At 53.4% G+C, this 14,886-nt stretch overlaps 1 protein-coding gene across 9 annotated transcripts in view; it reads left to right on the forward strand.

The window, feature by feature from the left end:
* SYNDIG1 (synapse differentiation inducing 1) overlaps nucleotides 1-5,781 on the forward strand; it is a 117,020-nt gene extending 111,239 nt beyond the window's left edge. For all 9 annotated transcript variants that reach the window (XM_057529825.1, XM_057529829.1, XM_057529830.1 and 6 more), the window contains one exon: nucleotides 4,583-5,781. In XM_057529825.1, the coding sequence (XP_057385808.1) occupies nucleotides 4,583-4,741 (159 nt within the window). In that variant the 3' untranslated portion in view covers nucleotides 4,742-5,781. The remainder of the gene's footprint in view (nucleotides 1-4,582) is intronic.
* Nucleotides 5,782-14,886: the final 9,105 nt, after the last annotated feature.

A 14,886-nucleotide genomic window follows, 5' to 3' on the forward strand; every position in this document is an offset into this window, starting at 1 on the left:
TCCAGGTCAGGGCTCTGATGGTCGGTATGGCTACGGACATGCTTGTAGGTGTCCTTGGTGCACAAATGCATCGTTTCTGTTGAGTATTTGCCGGGAGTGGAACACTTGTATCGTGTGTGTCTATATGTCCAGCTGTAAGCAGTGTTGCATTTCCCAAGTAGTGACAGGATTTCACACTCTCAGCAGGACCAGATGAGAGTGTGGATTTCCACTGTGTCTCTCTTCCCTTTGAGCCATTCTTGGGTGGCATGTAGCACTGTTCTTTTACAATGTACTGAGTGGGGTATGCCTGAGCCGTTCCTGGGAATGAGGGGTGTGGTCTCTCCCCACCCCCAGGCTGCCACCACGGGATCTGCCACTTTGGGGTGAGGCATGGCGAGTGGAGACAGATGGGGGTAGAAAACTCTCACCCACTCACATCATCATGGGGGCCCCATGCCTGCAAAGCGTGTGCAGCTCTCTTCCTCATCCAGGCATTTGGCGGGTTCTCTGCAGACCCCACACACACACTCGCACACTCTGCATCCTCGACTAGAGTTTGGAATTTTCCTTGGGGGTCTGCTTGCCCCTCCGTTGGGCTCCGTCGGACACAGTCTACGACAGCTTGGGCAGCCTGCGTCTGCCCCAGGAAGTACCCACTCCTCCTCCCCTGACTGACGGGAGGGCCAGCCCGTCCCCCCCCCCGAGAGCGCTGACCCCGGCTCCCACCCTGACGCTGCTGCCCAGCCCACCCCCGCCTTCTGGATTGTCCAGGCGGGAATGGTCTCCTGCCCTCCATGCAGGGGGCACACGTCAAGACAGATGCCCAGTGTCCCGTCGGAGCTGCTCTCAGTGGGACTGAAGGGGGAGGCGGCGCCTACGCCCCTCATGGAGAGAACCCGGACTCGCATTCTGGTCCCTCAGATCCCCTCCCTGCCTTCACACACCCGGACCTTTGTCCCCTCGGGGGGCAGACGGATGGAGGGCTTCAGAACCTCTAATTCGGTTCCGCTCTCGTTTTGGAAATTGGCAAACGCGGCTGTGCGGCCCTGTCGCCATCCTGGGCCGTTGTCTGTCGTGATGTCAAACCTCTAGCTGTTGCAGGTGAGCAAAGGAAGGAAGGAAGGAAAGGGCTGAGGGAGGAGTAAGGACCTGGGCCCCCCGAGCCGAGGGCCAGACAAACCTCTCAGGTGAGCCGGGCCTCAGGTGGGAGGGAGGCAGCACGCACTGGGAAGGGGGCGAGGATGGGCGCAGGTCGGGGCCAGACTGGACGCACCAAAAGCACCAGAAGAAAGGGGGCCTGGCATCTGTCAGACCAGGAGACAAGCCTGCTATGAAACCAGCCCCTAAATGCTCTCAATCGCCACAGAGGGAGGAAGTGTCAGAGGATAAGGGCAGCCGAGGATGTGAATTTGACTCATTCCCCTGCAAACTGGTCATTTCTCACCCTAGAAACCTGCCCAAAATGAGCTTGAAATGTGTCTGAGGACCTTCCCGACTTCTGATGGCCGGCTCCTCTGCGTGGGTGCTTGACCTAGTGGCCGTCCCAGCCTCAGAGGCTGACGGGGGCAGCACCTGGGACGGACCTCACGCTATATCTGGATCACGGCTCTGATGGTCAGTTCTGGCCTAAGCACATTGGTCCCAGCTGTGCGTTCTCTGTTTATATGATTTTTATTTCCTCCATTTAAATAACACTTCATTCAAGGGAGGGAGTCAGTGTTTCCATGAGTTTTAGCACCAATATTTTACTTTTGCTCTTGAGTTTAAAGTTGGGTTTTCTACATAGCTTTAAAACCAGGTGAGTGAGGGTAGTTATTTACCTAAAGAACCAGAGTGCATGTTTGAACGTGGAATATCCCAGTGGGCTATGTGTGAGCTCAGCGCGTCCTGGGTGGGTTGGAGGACGTTTCCCCAGGTCAGGGCAGTGGCAGCACCCAGTGCCCAGCGAGCGGTGTCTCGGGGAGCCAGGCACTCCCTGACTCTGACCTCCAGCTCTTCGACCTGAGTTAAGACTCTCTCCCTCGCCTGTGACTTATACTCCAAGCAGCATCCATGAGGGTGGACGGCACACTCTCTGGGTCCCTCTGAGTCCCTGGCGCACAGAAGATGCTACTCAGAACCAGGCCAGTCACCTGCACTTGGTTTTCTGAGCAAAAGACCTCAAAAAAGAAAGGAACGAACTTCACTTGGTGATCTCTGGCCAAAAGGGCAGGGAAGGAAAACCAGCCGCAGGGACGTTCCCAGCCTGGGGGGAGTGGGACGGCCGTTTGCAGACAGGGCCCGAGGGGCTGTCCAGTGACACATGCCGTGCCCCTCCCTCTGCCCAATGCGGCAGCCCTGGGGTCGGTCTCTGGGGTCACAGAGGCCACACGGACAGAAAACTGCCCATGGGGACCCCCTCAGGATGAGCTTCAGCGGGACCCCCATCTGTCACTGCCCCAAGGCTGCACCCCCCGGGATTCTGCTCCTCCTGGAAGGAGGGGCCACCCACTGTGTCGTCCTGTGTGTGCGTCCTTCTTCACAAGAGTTTCCTTTCAGCTGTGCAAACGTCAGCCAACCCCCAGCCGCAGCCCCGCTTCTGTGCAGGGGCCCCAGGAGCTGGTCCCCAGAGACCGTGAGACCAGGCCGCCGTCTGGGAGGGGACCCTAGGTGGACCTGAGGGCTGCGGGGCCGCAAGGAAGGAGCGGGCGGGTCCCGGTAGGGGGACGCTGTGAGCTCCTGCCTCAGCCCACAATGCAGCCAGGACATCAAGAGACTGCAGCCCAGGCCCCTCCAGGCCCAGGTAGAGTCACCCACCGAGGGGCTCCCAAACCCCTAACGCCAGAACCTGGGAGAGGTTAGCGGCTTGTTCTTGATTTAAGCTGCCCGGCTGGGGATGATGTAGGTCAGCAGAGGACAGTGAGCCCACCCGTCAGGAGAGAGGATGGAGCGCCCGGATTCGGTCCCACGCCCACGGGTCAGGCCGTCCAGGGCGGCCCTCGGGGAGCCCAGCCGACGCAGGCATTATAAGCAGCTCACCGGGGCTTCCAGCCACTGAGGGTCCCGAGTGCGTGCATGGACCCGGATGAGACGGGCAGCCCTCGGAGTCGGGAGCTCCCTGCGGAGTCCGAGTGCCCGGCCCGGCCTCCTGGTCTGTCTGTCTGTCTGTCTGTCTGTCTGTGCGTGGCTCCTGCAGCAGAGCCCCGGCCGGGCTGGGGTTGGGGGGCCCAACCTGACAGAGGCCAGGGGCCGGCAGGGAGGGGCCTGGAGAGTTTGGGGTGAACTCAGCTGAGACGTAGCTACTGTTGTCCTGGGAGCTTCCTGCTCACGTTCTCTTCACTCTGCTTCATCAAAGATCGTCCACAGGGAACCCCCAGGCTCACTTCCAAGCCCAAAAATTGGGGAGGAGGACATAAAACTGGCCCTCAAGAACCAGAAGTTAGAGGAAAAAATAAAAGGACACGAGCGGACCGGAGACCCTTCTCCACCCGACGTCTCATCAGGTCAGGGGCAGAGCTGCGGAGGACGGAAAGTCATCTCCTGGTGACCTCTGAGTCTGGGACCTCGGTGTCTGAGTAAACAGGATGCCACCTCCCATCCTGCCCACAAAAAGTAGAAATACGCTCAACACGCATGGAAATGGGATCCAGTGAGAGTCCGGTTTCTGGAGATGTGTCCTGAGGGGGTCAGGACGTCCCACACGGGGAGTGAGCTCTGCCTTTGCCCTGACGAGGAGCACCCCGCCCTGCCGGGGGTCAGCCCTCCTCAGCGCCCCATGACGCTCCGGGGGCACCTGCCCTGCTGGCCTCCACCCTCATCTGCCATCACTCGGGGGGCATCAGCCGTGATGTCACAGCTGGATCACATGATGGTCCCCACAGCCCGGGGCCTCCCTTGTCGAGGGGACACGGAGGAGGGGGCTGGCCGTGGTGGAGGTGGGCTCCATCACAAAACGCCAAATCAGACACAACACCCGAAACCTCCACGTTCCCATCTGCTTCATGACCCCGAGGTCATGACCCCGAATCTCACTAAACTAACACCTCGCTATGCAATCGGGTGACCAGAAATAGAGGCGCTGGTCTCACCTCGAGTTATTTCACTGGTGGATGAATTTTCCGGCCCCGCCATGGCAGGGAGGGGGCATCGGGCACGCAGATTCCCGCGCCGCCGGCTGGGGAGTGGAGTCTCAGTATCCGCAGTCCACTGAAGGAGTTTACACCTCGGGCTCCTCTCCGGGTAACGAGAACTCCCGTTTCCTTCCCCACACCGCCGTACGCTGTAAGGATCAGAGGAGGTAAGTGTGAACACACTTTAGAAAACTGTTCACGTATCTTTACCGGGCAGAGGGGGGCCACTGAGCTGTGACGTCCCCGCCCTCGCGTCCTGGTGCCCAAGACCCGGGACTCCCGTGGCTGGTGCCCAGTTGACAACTGCCAGCCTGGGTATCCCTGGGGCTTCGCTTTCTTTCATTTAAGCTTTGACTGCCTTGCAGGGCAAGGGGGAGCAGTGGTGAGCGACAGCCCCCCGCCTTCCCTGCACAGCTCCCCCTCGGTGAGTCCCCTCTCGGTTCGCCTTGCTCATCTTGACCCCCTTTTTCCTCTCCCTCCTCCCGCTGCAGACGAACAAAGCCGTGGCCAAGGGGGACTTTCACCAGGCCAGCACCAGTTCCCGGCGGGCCCTCTTCCTGGCCGTGCTCTCCATCACCATCGGGACCGGCATCTACGTGGGCGTGGCCGTGGCCCTCATCGCCTACCTCTCCAAGAGCAACCACCTATGAGCCTCCCCGGGCACATCGCATGAAGAGCCTGGGCCAGTTGTGTGCGGGTGCAGAGGAGCGGGGCTGGCAAGGGTGGACACACAGGTAGACACACCTGTGCGATGCTGTACAGTGTAAGTCATCGCCAATGACGCCATAAAGCCCTGGGATCTTCTGCCCATGGATTCCTTTTGTTTTCACCCTTTCATATCGTTTTCACAGCACTGTGCAGAGCATGGGACAGATGGGCACTGCTAACCCTTCCAAACGGACACTCCAAAGATCCCGACCCTCGCGGCTGTCTCTGGATGGATCCTGGTGGATTAACGCTGGTGCCAGTGCCTGGAATGCCATAGCATTAGCAATAGACAAACAGAAACATGTGTTTACTTTTATGGAATATGGTGCAACAGGCAGAGGGCAGGGGACACGTGCTCTTCTGTCTGTGGCCCCACCTGACTCCTCTGGCACTGCTCCCCAGTCCACGTGCCTTCCCCCGCAGGAAGGCAATGGGCTGGGCAGCAAGAGAGACAGAGCAGCTGCTGGCAGGACCCCCAGGTGTTACAGCTCTCCAGAGGGGTCCAGCCCTGAGAATGCAGAGCCAGAGTTGTTCCCAGGCCCAGAGTGTCACTCCCTCCACGCTGCCCCCAGCCTAGGAACATCAGGCCTCCTCTGGAATGTGTCCATGCTCCACAGCCACCATGCGGCAATATGCAATCCTGGGGCCTCGTTGACCTGGGGCCCGGGGCAGGCCGGCCCCTCCCCAGACTCCTCCCAGAAGGACCAAGGTTTTCTCCAGGAACTCCAGGCCAAGGAGCCAAGACGCCCCCTCAGTGTAAGGACGAGCACAGGAGGATGCTTCTACCCGCCTGCGCTGACATTCACCTTGGTGATGACAGTGACACTAGTGATCTTACAGAGGACACGAACCTTCTCTGTCAACTAAATGAATAGCTATTTTCTTGTCATTTTTTTTTAAGTGCAACTATTGCTTCATGCTGTTTCAGTTATCAGATGAATGCTGAGAAATACGTAATCACAGACATTTTACTACCATTTCATTGCTGTTTCACGAGTGTTCATTATTTAACAAAAGTTATCTTTTAGCTTTTTTGCTTAAGACTTTTCTTTCTGATTAATATCAACCCTTGGGTTTCACTAATACCTTTTCCTTGTTGTTAAAGTAGCTGCAGAGCTGCCAGGGCTCAGCTGCTGAAGCAGTAGCAGGGTGTCCTGAAATGAGAATCACAACATCCCCAGCTTCTGACTTTCCCACTTGAACACATTAGTAAATATTATTATCCCGATACCCTCAGTAGACACAGAGGCCGTCTCTCTAGGGCAGTGGTTCCACCCACAGCACTTATAACATCCCTGCTACCTGGGTCCCAGCCCCAGAAATCTTATGTGATTGATCAGGGGTGCAGCCTGGTGATTACAAAGTGCAGCAGAAATTAAGAACCACTGTCCTGGAATAAGGACTCAGGTTTGATCCCCTCACTTGCCTCTCTTCTCCTTGACCTTAAACATCTAATATTCTGAAAATTATTAGCACTGCTTTCCTGGGTCAAACCCGAGATCCATCAGGCACTTGCACCTATGGATGCCCCAAAAACACGCTCTAAGCAGGACACAGGGAAGACGCCCAGACATCCCGGGATGAGTCAGAGGAACCTGGTGAGAGAGGGTGGATTTGGAACCAAACCAATCTGGGTTTTAGCTGTGTGATCCTGGGCAGGTGGGCGCACTTCTCTGGACCTCGTCTCTAGGGGAGGGTGACTAGTTAGGCCGCCTCCTTGGACAGCCGGTGAGCACAGCGGGGAGGCCAGGCCCGGCCGCGGGCATGCAGAGATGGGTGGTCACGGTCACTCAGGCCCTGAGGGTACGTCCACTGGCTGGTTTGTGCCCTCCCGTCTATTCAGCCCAATCTCTTGGGTTTATTCATCGTGAGCCATTGTCTGAAATGGTCTTTGTATGTGTCCTAAATTGTCCATTTTTAGTTCAAGAGGTGCCCAACGTTGCCTATCTTTGGATTTGATTATGTCCTCTCCCCCATCTCCTCCGCCACCAGCAGGGGGCTCTACGCCAGCCCCTCTGGGCTCCTGCTGGACCCCCTTCCTGTCTCCCCCCAGCCTCCGTTTAAAAGGTTTAGCCCTCCCCATATCCTCTCAGCTCCTCCAGGCCTCCCCAGGACCCGCACCACGACCACACGTGGTGCCTTGTGGCCATGAGTGTGCAGGGGGCGGGGTCCAGCCTGTCCGAGGACAACTGACCGGCCACGTGCAGCCCCGCAGCTCACTTGACAGGTGGACACGGCACGGCCCAGCGCCGCCACCAGCTCGGCCTCGTCGGGGCAGTGGCTCTGTGGGTGGCCGCTGCCCACACGGCATCTTCTAAGTGTTTTGGGGCCACCGTGCGCCTCCCTAGGGCCACGTTTTCCCACTGTCACTGCAGCCACCGCAGACGAGGCACCACCTAGGCAGGCCCTGCCCCAGGCCCTGGGCCCAGTTTTCCCACAAAGTCCCGAGAGCCCCGGCAGGTGGGAGTCAGAGCTGAGGGTGAGAGCAGGTAACTCGCCCTGCACCACCTAAGTGTCGTCTGGGGAGTGAGGACAGGCCCCGCCCGGCACCCACCCCCCAGGCCACAAGGGGCCTGGCGGAACCGCAGGCACAGCGTCCGCGCTGCGCCCGTTGCATTCTCGTCAAAACACTTTCTGCAGCGGAGACCCAGCGCCTGTAATTTCCCCAAAGTCGTGCTCCCCGGGAACAGCAAAGTCAGCTGCCACCCAGATGGTCAGACCCTAACCCGTCACCCCCTCTTACGGCACGTGGCCTCAGCCGTGGTTTACCAAAAAAGTGAGGAATCGCATCTGCGCCCAGACGTTAGTGGGTCAGGACTCTTAGGGACCCGAGAGGACTTTGGTTTATGTTCGCAGCCCGTCTTTGCCAGTGGGTGGTGGGGCGAGTGGGGAGGGGGCCTGAGGCAACCTCCATCATGGAAGTGTCGTCTTGGCAAAGGTGGGTGTCTGATTCCTCTGCATAGCAGAGGTCCGCCCACATCCTTGCAGACGCCACTGGCTGCCGGGCTCCTGCTGCCCCGAGGCCCCTCTCTGCCCCTGCTTCCCTGGACATCCTGCTCCACCGGGTGTCGCCCCCCACCAGGTGTCCCCACCTCACCAAGTGTCCCCCCACCAGGTGTCCCCGCTTGCCCAGCTATTCCAACTCTCCCCAGGGAACTACCCCGGATCCCGAGGGGAACCCTGTCAGGGAGGTCACATCCCTCAGTCACTGTGCCATCAGCGGCTGCCAGAGATGCCACAGACAGTGGGGCCACACAGCTGCCTGGGAACGGGGTCCCACTGACACCAAAAGCCAGGGCAGGGTGTCTCTCACCCCTGCCAGTCACCCTGTGCCCCTCCGGATGCTGGAGGCCACCTCTCATTCAGGGCAGCTTCTGGGTTTAAAATCATCCATGAGCTGCCTTCCCGTAGGCCAACAGCTGCTACCACTTCCGGACACGAATGCCCAGTGGTCATGGCACTGAGCTGCCTTTCCAGGGCCCCTGAGGCTTTATAGGGCCTCCCAGGGGCCCCTGTGGATTGGCTTCAGCTCCAGCCCTGAGGACAATCTTGTGTCATCCCCTCAAAGTCCACCTGCCTTTGTTGCCACGGGTGTTGACATCTGTTGACCCAATTTGCCAATAAAGAGTTAAGTGTAGATTCAGACCCTGAGCTGACACTGACCTCTCGGAAACACACCTGTCCCGTCTCTAACCAACTAGAGGCCAGGCTCACGTCTGTGCTCTGCTGTCAATGACCTTGGGAGCGTCGGGTGGAGCCGAAAGTGGTGTGAGGCTGTGGCTGTGATGTCGCCCCCTTGACCTCTTGAAAGCCCCTCCCTGGTCTTCAGGATGAGCTGAGCTGCCCGGAGGGGGACAGAGGGAGGGGCCTCACCCCCTGGGAATCTCACCTGAAGATTCTGTGCCTGGTAGCAAACCAAGGGTGGACGCCAAACCCGCAGACAGCCGGGGCCTGCGGACGGCTGGCTCCCCACCAGAGAAGCATGACTTTGTCATCTCCCTGACCCACGGGAAGGGGTCAGAGCTCCATGTGGGTGAGGATGGACAGGGCATTTAAGGAGCTGCAGGAGTGACAGGTGGGGCCCACTGCAGCCTTGGAACAGGCTCCAGGGTCAATGACAAGCGCACGTACAGCTGTCCCACATGGCAGGGCATGGTGACCCCTGGGAGCGGGGCTCCCTGTGGGTCTTCGTAGCAGAGAGGGTGTCTTGAGTGAGTCACAGGGCAGGGAAATCACAGGGGTCTAAAGATTTTCCCACTTCTGCTGGATGGAAAAGACACACGGCAGGATCAGGAAGGGTGGTTGGGGTGACGGGTGCAGAATGTGGGGTCCTCCAGGGAGAAGCCCCAGGTGGACACACCCCAAGGGTGAGGGGGCCCGGGCTCTCCAGGGGGGAGCCGTGCATGGCCTGAAACGGCTCAGCCTTCCTGCTTCCACCGAGCCCAGCAGCAGCGTCGGGATGGCTCTGGCCTTTGACCGAGGTTCCTGTTCGCCGCTGCCCCAGGCCCTGCCATGCAGGGACACCAAGATGACTGTCCCTTTAGCTGAGCACTGCCCAGTGTCCTTGCCACCCAGAGGTGCACTCCCCTCCAGCAACCAGTGAGCTGGGGACACACTTACCTGCCAGAGAGACAGGTTCACACGTCTGAATGCAGCCTCCATTGGGCACTCGACTGACCAGCAGAGATTGATTGAATTCACGGTGCTCTGTAGGGGCCAGTTAAGTGCCAGGGAGGGTATCCATTGCCCTTATGGCCTCTAGGGGACTGGGCTTGTGTTTTCACTGGAATCAGGTCATTTGAGGTCAGTTTGAAGATGATAGGTAGGTAGGTTGGTAGATAGATAGATAGATGATAGATAGATAGATAGATAGATAGATAGATAGATAGATAGGGATGAACGATAGATAAAATACCTGCACATCTTGGGTGGGAGGCGGGGGTGTCTCACAAAATCCAAGCACGACACTCAGCTGTCCATTCCCTCGGGCCTTCGGTTGTAACACCTCAGGTCACCAAAGTCCAACTCGTGATTCAGCTGAAGAATAAACAGTGACTTGGGCTGCTGTCTGTCTACACCAGAGAATCCATATGTGGACTCAAACTATTTGTAGATGGGACAAGCTGGGGAAGAGTGGGCATCTTCTCAGTCACCTACTGTAATGTCTTCATTCCCTGGATGTGGTCCCAGCAAGTTTTGTAAGACACGCATATTCTGTTGGCCTTGGGGATGGAGCTCTTGCCACGGGACTGAATTGGGTGAAGGGCTGTGAAATTTTTGTGTCTGGTGGACGTTCGTCCTGGGAAAGGTCATGGACAGGAAAAGGCTGAGGGGATGGACAGGACATGGCCAAGGCAGAGAGCAGGAAGAGTCCCTGGACTTTGTGGATGACCACTTTCAGGGCCCCACCTAGGAATGCCGAGATCCGGTGACTCAAGAGCTCACCAGGGGGCCTGAGTGTGGGCAGCTCAGTCCCCCCTCTGGGCAGGGGCCTCCTCTGATGGTGGAGGTGGTGGGGGCAGCAGTGTCTGCAGGGAATGAAGTCCTGCTTCCGCCCCAGGAGTCCCGAACCCCCTCCCTGCCCTTGCTGATGCCCTGGCATTGTGCCCTGTCTGGCTGGAGTTCCTGGCTGCCTCCTGACCTATGCAGGCACCCAGCAGAGTCAGGCCCATCCTCAAAGGTCCAGGGGGTACAGCTGTCACCAAGCCTGGCTTTCAGGCTCCTGCAAGCCCAGGACTCCCCCCTCCTCCTCTGCCGGGCACGCGGGGTCTTTACCCCCACACCCGCTGCCTTCACTCAGCAGCATTCATGGACCCACTGCCATCAGCCCTGCCCTGAAGGGAACGTCAACTGTCTGAATCTCAAGACAGCAGCAAGCAGAAAACACACGTCTTAGAAGATGCCTGTCGTGGTCCATTTTGATCTGGTTCAAAGGAGGAGAATCCAAACTGTAGTGATGTTTCCTTAGGTGATGAAAGATGATGGGAAGAAAATAGAGAGGGGGTGCAGTCAGCAGAGGGGAGCTCGGGCTGGGGGGCCATGGTTCTCAAACTGTTATACACATCACTGTGTGTATGGTATGTTACATGGTTAAGAAAACTCAGAGACTGACCTTGTGCCAGGCACTCTGCTGGGCTTGAGGCACAAGGAGGTCCAGAAGACACAGCCCCTGCTCCCAAGGGTCACCATCTCCAGTCCCAGCAGGACAGGCTGGGTCCTGCTGCCCCCTTGCAGGCATGTGATGGACCCTCGTCATTAAAGTGGGGGCAAGGCGGGTAGCAGGCCTGACATGGAGGCGGGGTCCCGGGACTGTGATTGCCTCGTGATCACTAGTTCAGCCCTACATCCTGGTTGTTGACATAACTGTACCTTCCTCTGAATTTTACGATTTTTTCGAGGACGGACATCTTATTTTATGAGTTTGTTTATTCCCTCAGCATCAGTCATTTGGGAAGCAGTAAGTGTTGTACATAGATTGTTGAATCTGATTAAATCTGATCCTCTCAAGAAAGGCCCTGTGATGCAGGATGGTGGGAATTAGTTCTCTGATTCACAAACAGGGAAACTGAGGTTCAGAGGCCAAACGGAACTCCTCTCAGCAGACAGGGCGCTTCTTCTTCCTACAAAGGAAAATGCAACACAGGACAGGTTCCAAACCAAGAGTGTGGATTTTCTCTGCATCTGAGAATCCACCTGCCCACCTAAAAAGGAACAATCAAAGTGTTCTGTGACAGAGGCCCTGGCCATCCTCCCCACTTGAGGCTGGACCTGCCAGCATCCTCCAAGAGCCCAGAGCTGCAGACACCTGCTCTGCTTGGGAAAAAATGCACTTAAAATTAGAGAGAGAGGGGTGCCTTCAAGATGGCAGAGGCGTAAGACGTGGAGATCACCTTCTTCCCCACAAATACATCAAAACTACATCTACATGTGAAATAACTCCTACAGAACACCTACTGAACACTGGCAGAGGACCTCAGACTTCCCAAAAGATGGCCTCAGGCGACCTACACGCAGAGGCAGGGCCAAATCCAAAGCTGAACCCCAGGAGCTGTGTGAACAAAGAAGAGAAAGGGAAATTTCTCCCAGCAGCCTCAGGAGCAGTGGAGTGAATCTCCACAATCAACTTGATGTACCCTGCATCTGTGGAATACCTGAATAGACAACGAATCATCCCAAAATTGAGGCGGTGGACTTTGGGAGCAACTGTAGACTTGGGGTTTGCTTTCTGCATCTAATTTGTTTCTGGTTTTATGTTTATCTTAGTTTGGTATTTAGAGCTTATTATCATTGGTAGATTTGTTTATTGATTTGGTTGCTCTCTTCCTTTTTTAATTTTTTTTATATATACATATTTTTCTTTTTTCTCCTTTTGTGAGTGTGTATGTGTATGCTTCTTTGTGTGATTTTTGTCTGTATAGCTTTGCTTTTGCCATTTGTCCTAGAGTTCTGACTGCCCATTTTTTGTTTTGTTCTGTTTTGTATTTTTAGTATAGTTTTTTGCACTTGTTATCATTGGTGGATTTGTTTTCTGGCATGGTTGCTTTCTTCCTTCTTTCTCTCTTTCTTTTTTTTTTAATTTTTAATAATTTTTTTCTATTTTAATAACTTTATTTTACTTTATTTTATTTTATTTTATTTATTTTCTTTCTTTCTTTTTCTCCCTTTTCTTCTGAGCTGTGTGGCTGACCGGGTCTTGGTGCTCTCACCAGGCCTGAGCACTCTGAGGTGGCAAAGCCGAGTTCAGGACATTGGTCCACAAGAGACCTCCCAGCCCCATGTAATATCAAACAGCAAAAGCTCTCCATCTCAACGCTAAGACCCAGCTCCACTCAACGACCAGCAAGCTACAGTGCTGGACACCCTATGCCAAATAACTAGCAAGACAGGAACACAAACCCACCCATTAGCAGAGAGGCTGCCTAAAATCATAATAAGTTCACAGACACCCCAAAACACACCACTGGACGTGGTTCTGCCCACCAGAAAGACAAGATCCAGCCTCATCCATGAGAACACAGGCACCAGTTCCCTCCACCAGGAAGCCTATACAACCCACTGAACCAACTTTACCCACTGGGAGCAGACACAAAAAACAACAGGAACTACAAACCTGCAGCCTGAGAAACGGAGACCCCAAACACAGTAAGTTAAGCAAAATGAGAAGACAGAGAAATACACAGCAGATGAAGGAGCAAGGTAAAAACCCACCAGACCAAACAAATTAAGAGGAAATAGGCAGTCTACCTGAAAAAGAATTCAGAGCAATGATAGTAAAGATGATCCAAAATCTTGGAAATAGGATGGATAAAATACAAGAAACATTTAACAAGGACGTAGAAGAACTAAAGAGCAAACAAACAATGATGAACAACACAATAAATGAAATTTAAAATTCTCTAGAAGGAATCAATAGCAGAATAACTGAGGCAGAAGAACGGATAAGTGACCTGGAAGATAAAATAATGGAAATAACTACCGCAGAGCAGAATAAAGAAAAAAGAATGAAAAGAATTGAGGACAATCTCAGAGACATCTGGGACAACATTAAACACACCAACATTCGAATTATAGGGGTCCCAGAAGAAGAAGAGAAAAAAAAAAAAGGGACTGAGAAAATATTTGAAGAGATTATAGTTGAAAACTTCCCTAATATGGGTAAGGAAATAGTCAGTCAAGTCCAGGAAGCACAGAGAGTCCCATGTAGGAAAATCCAAGGAGAAACATGCCAAGACACATATTAATCAAACTATCAAAAATTAAGTACAAAGAAAAAATATTAAAAGCAGCAAGGGAAAAGCAACAATTAACATACAAGGGAATCCCCGTAAGATTAACAACTGATCTTTCAGCAGAAACTCTGCAAGCCAGAAGGGAGTGGCAGGACATATTTAAAATGATGAAAGGGAAAAACCTACAACCAAGATTACTCTACCCAGCAAGGATCTCATTCAGATTCAACAGAGAAATTAAAACCTTCACAGATAAGCAAAACCTAAGAGAATTCAGCACCACCAAACCAGCTCTACAACAAATGCTAAAGGAACTTCTCAAGGCAGAAAACACAAGAGAAGGAAAAGACTTACAATAACAATTTATTTCTTAATAAAACCATTAAGAAAATGGTAATAGGAACATACATATCAATAACTACCTTAAATGTAAATGGATTAAATGCTCCAACGAAAAGACACAGGCTGGCTGAATGGATACAAAAACAAGACCCATACATATGCTGTCTACAAGAGACCCACTTCAGACCTAGGGACACATACAGACTGAAAGTGAGGGGATGGAAAAAGATATTCCATGCAAATGGAAATCAAAAGAAAGCTGGAGTAGCAGTTCTCATATAAGACAAAATAGACTTTAAAATAAAGACTATAACAAGAGACAAAGAAGGACACTACATAATGATCAAGGGATCAATCCAAGAAGAAGATATAACAACTGTAAATATTTATGCACCCAACATAGGAGCACCTCAATACATAAGGCAAATACTAACAGCCATAAAAGGGGAAATCAACAATAACACAATCATAGTAGGGGACTTTAACACCCCACTTTCACCAATGGACGGATCATCCAAAATGAAAATAAATAAGGAAACACAAGCTTTAAATAATACATTAAACAAGATGGACTTAACTGATATTATTAGGACATTCCATCCAAAAACAACAGAATACACTTTCTTCTCAAGTGCTCATGGAACATTCTCCAGGATAGATCATATCTTGGGTCACAAATCAAGCTTTGGTAAATTTAAGAAAATCGAAATTGTATCAAGTATATTTTCCGACCACAATGCTATGAGACTAGACATCAATTACAGGAAAAAATCTGTAAAAAATACAAACACATGAAAGCTAAACAATACACTACTAAATAACCAAGAGATCACTGAAGAAATCAAAGAGGAAATCAAAAAATACCTAGAAACAAATGGCAATGAAAACGACAACCCAAAACCTATGGGATGCCGCAAAAGCAGTTCTAAGAGGGAAGTTTATAGCAATACAATGCTACCTCAAGAAACAAGAAACATCTCAAATAAACAACCTAACCTTACACCTAAAGCAATTAG

The sequence above is a fragment of the Balaenoptera acutorostrata genome, chromosome 15 (assembly GCF_949987535.1).
Source record: "Balaenoptera acutorostrata chromosome 15, mBalAcu1.1, whole genome shotgun sequence".
Lineage (NCBI taxonomy): Eukaryota > Metazoa > Chordata > Mammalia > Artiodactyla > Balaenopteridae > Balaenoptera > Balaenoptera acutorostrata.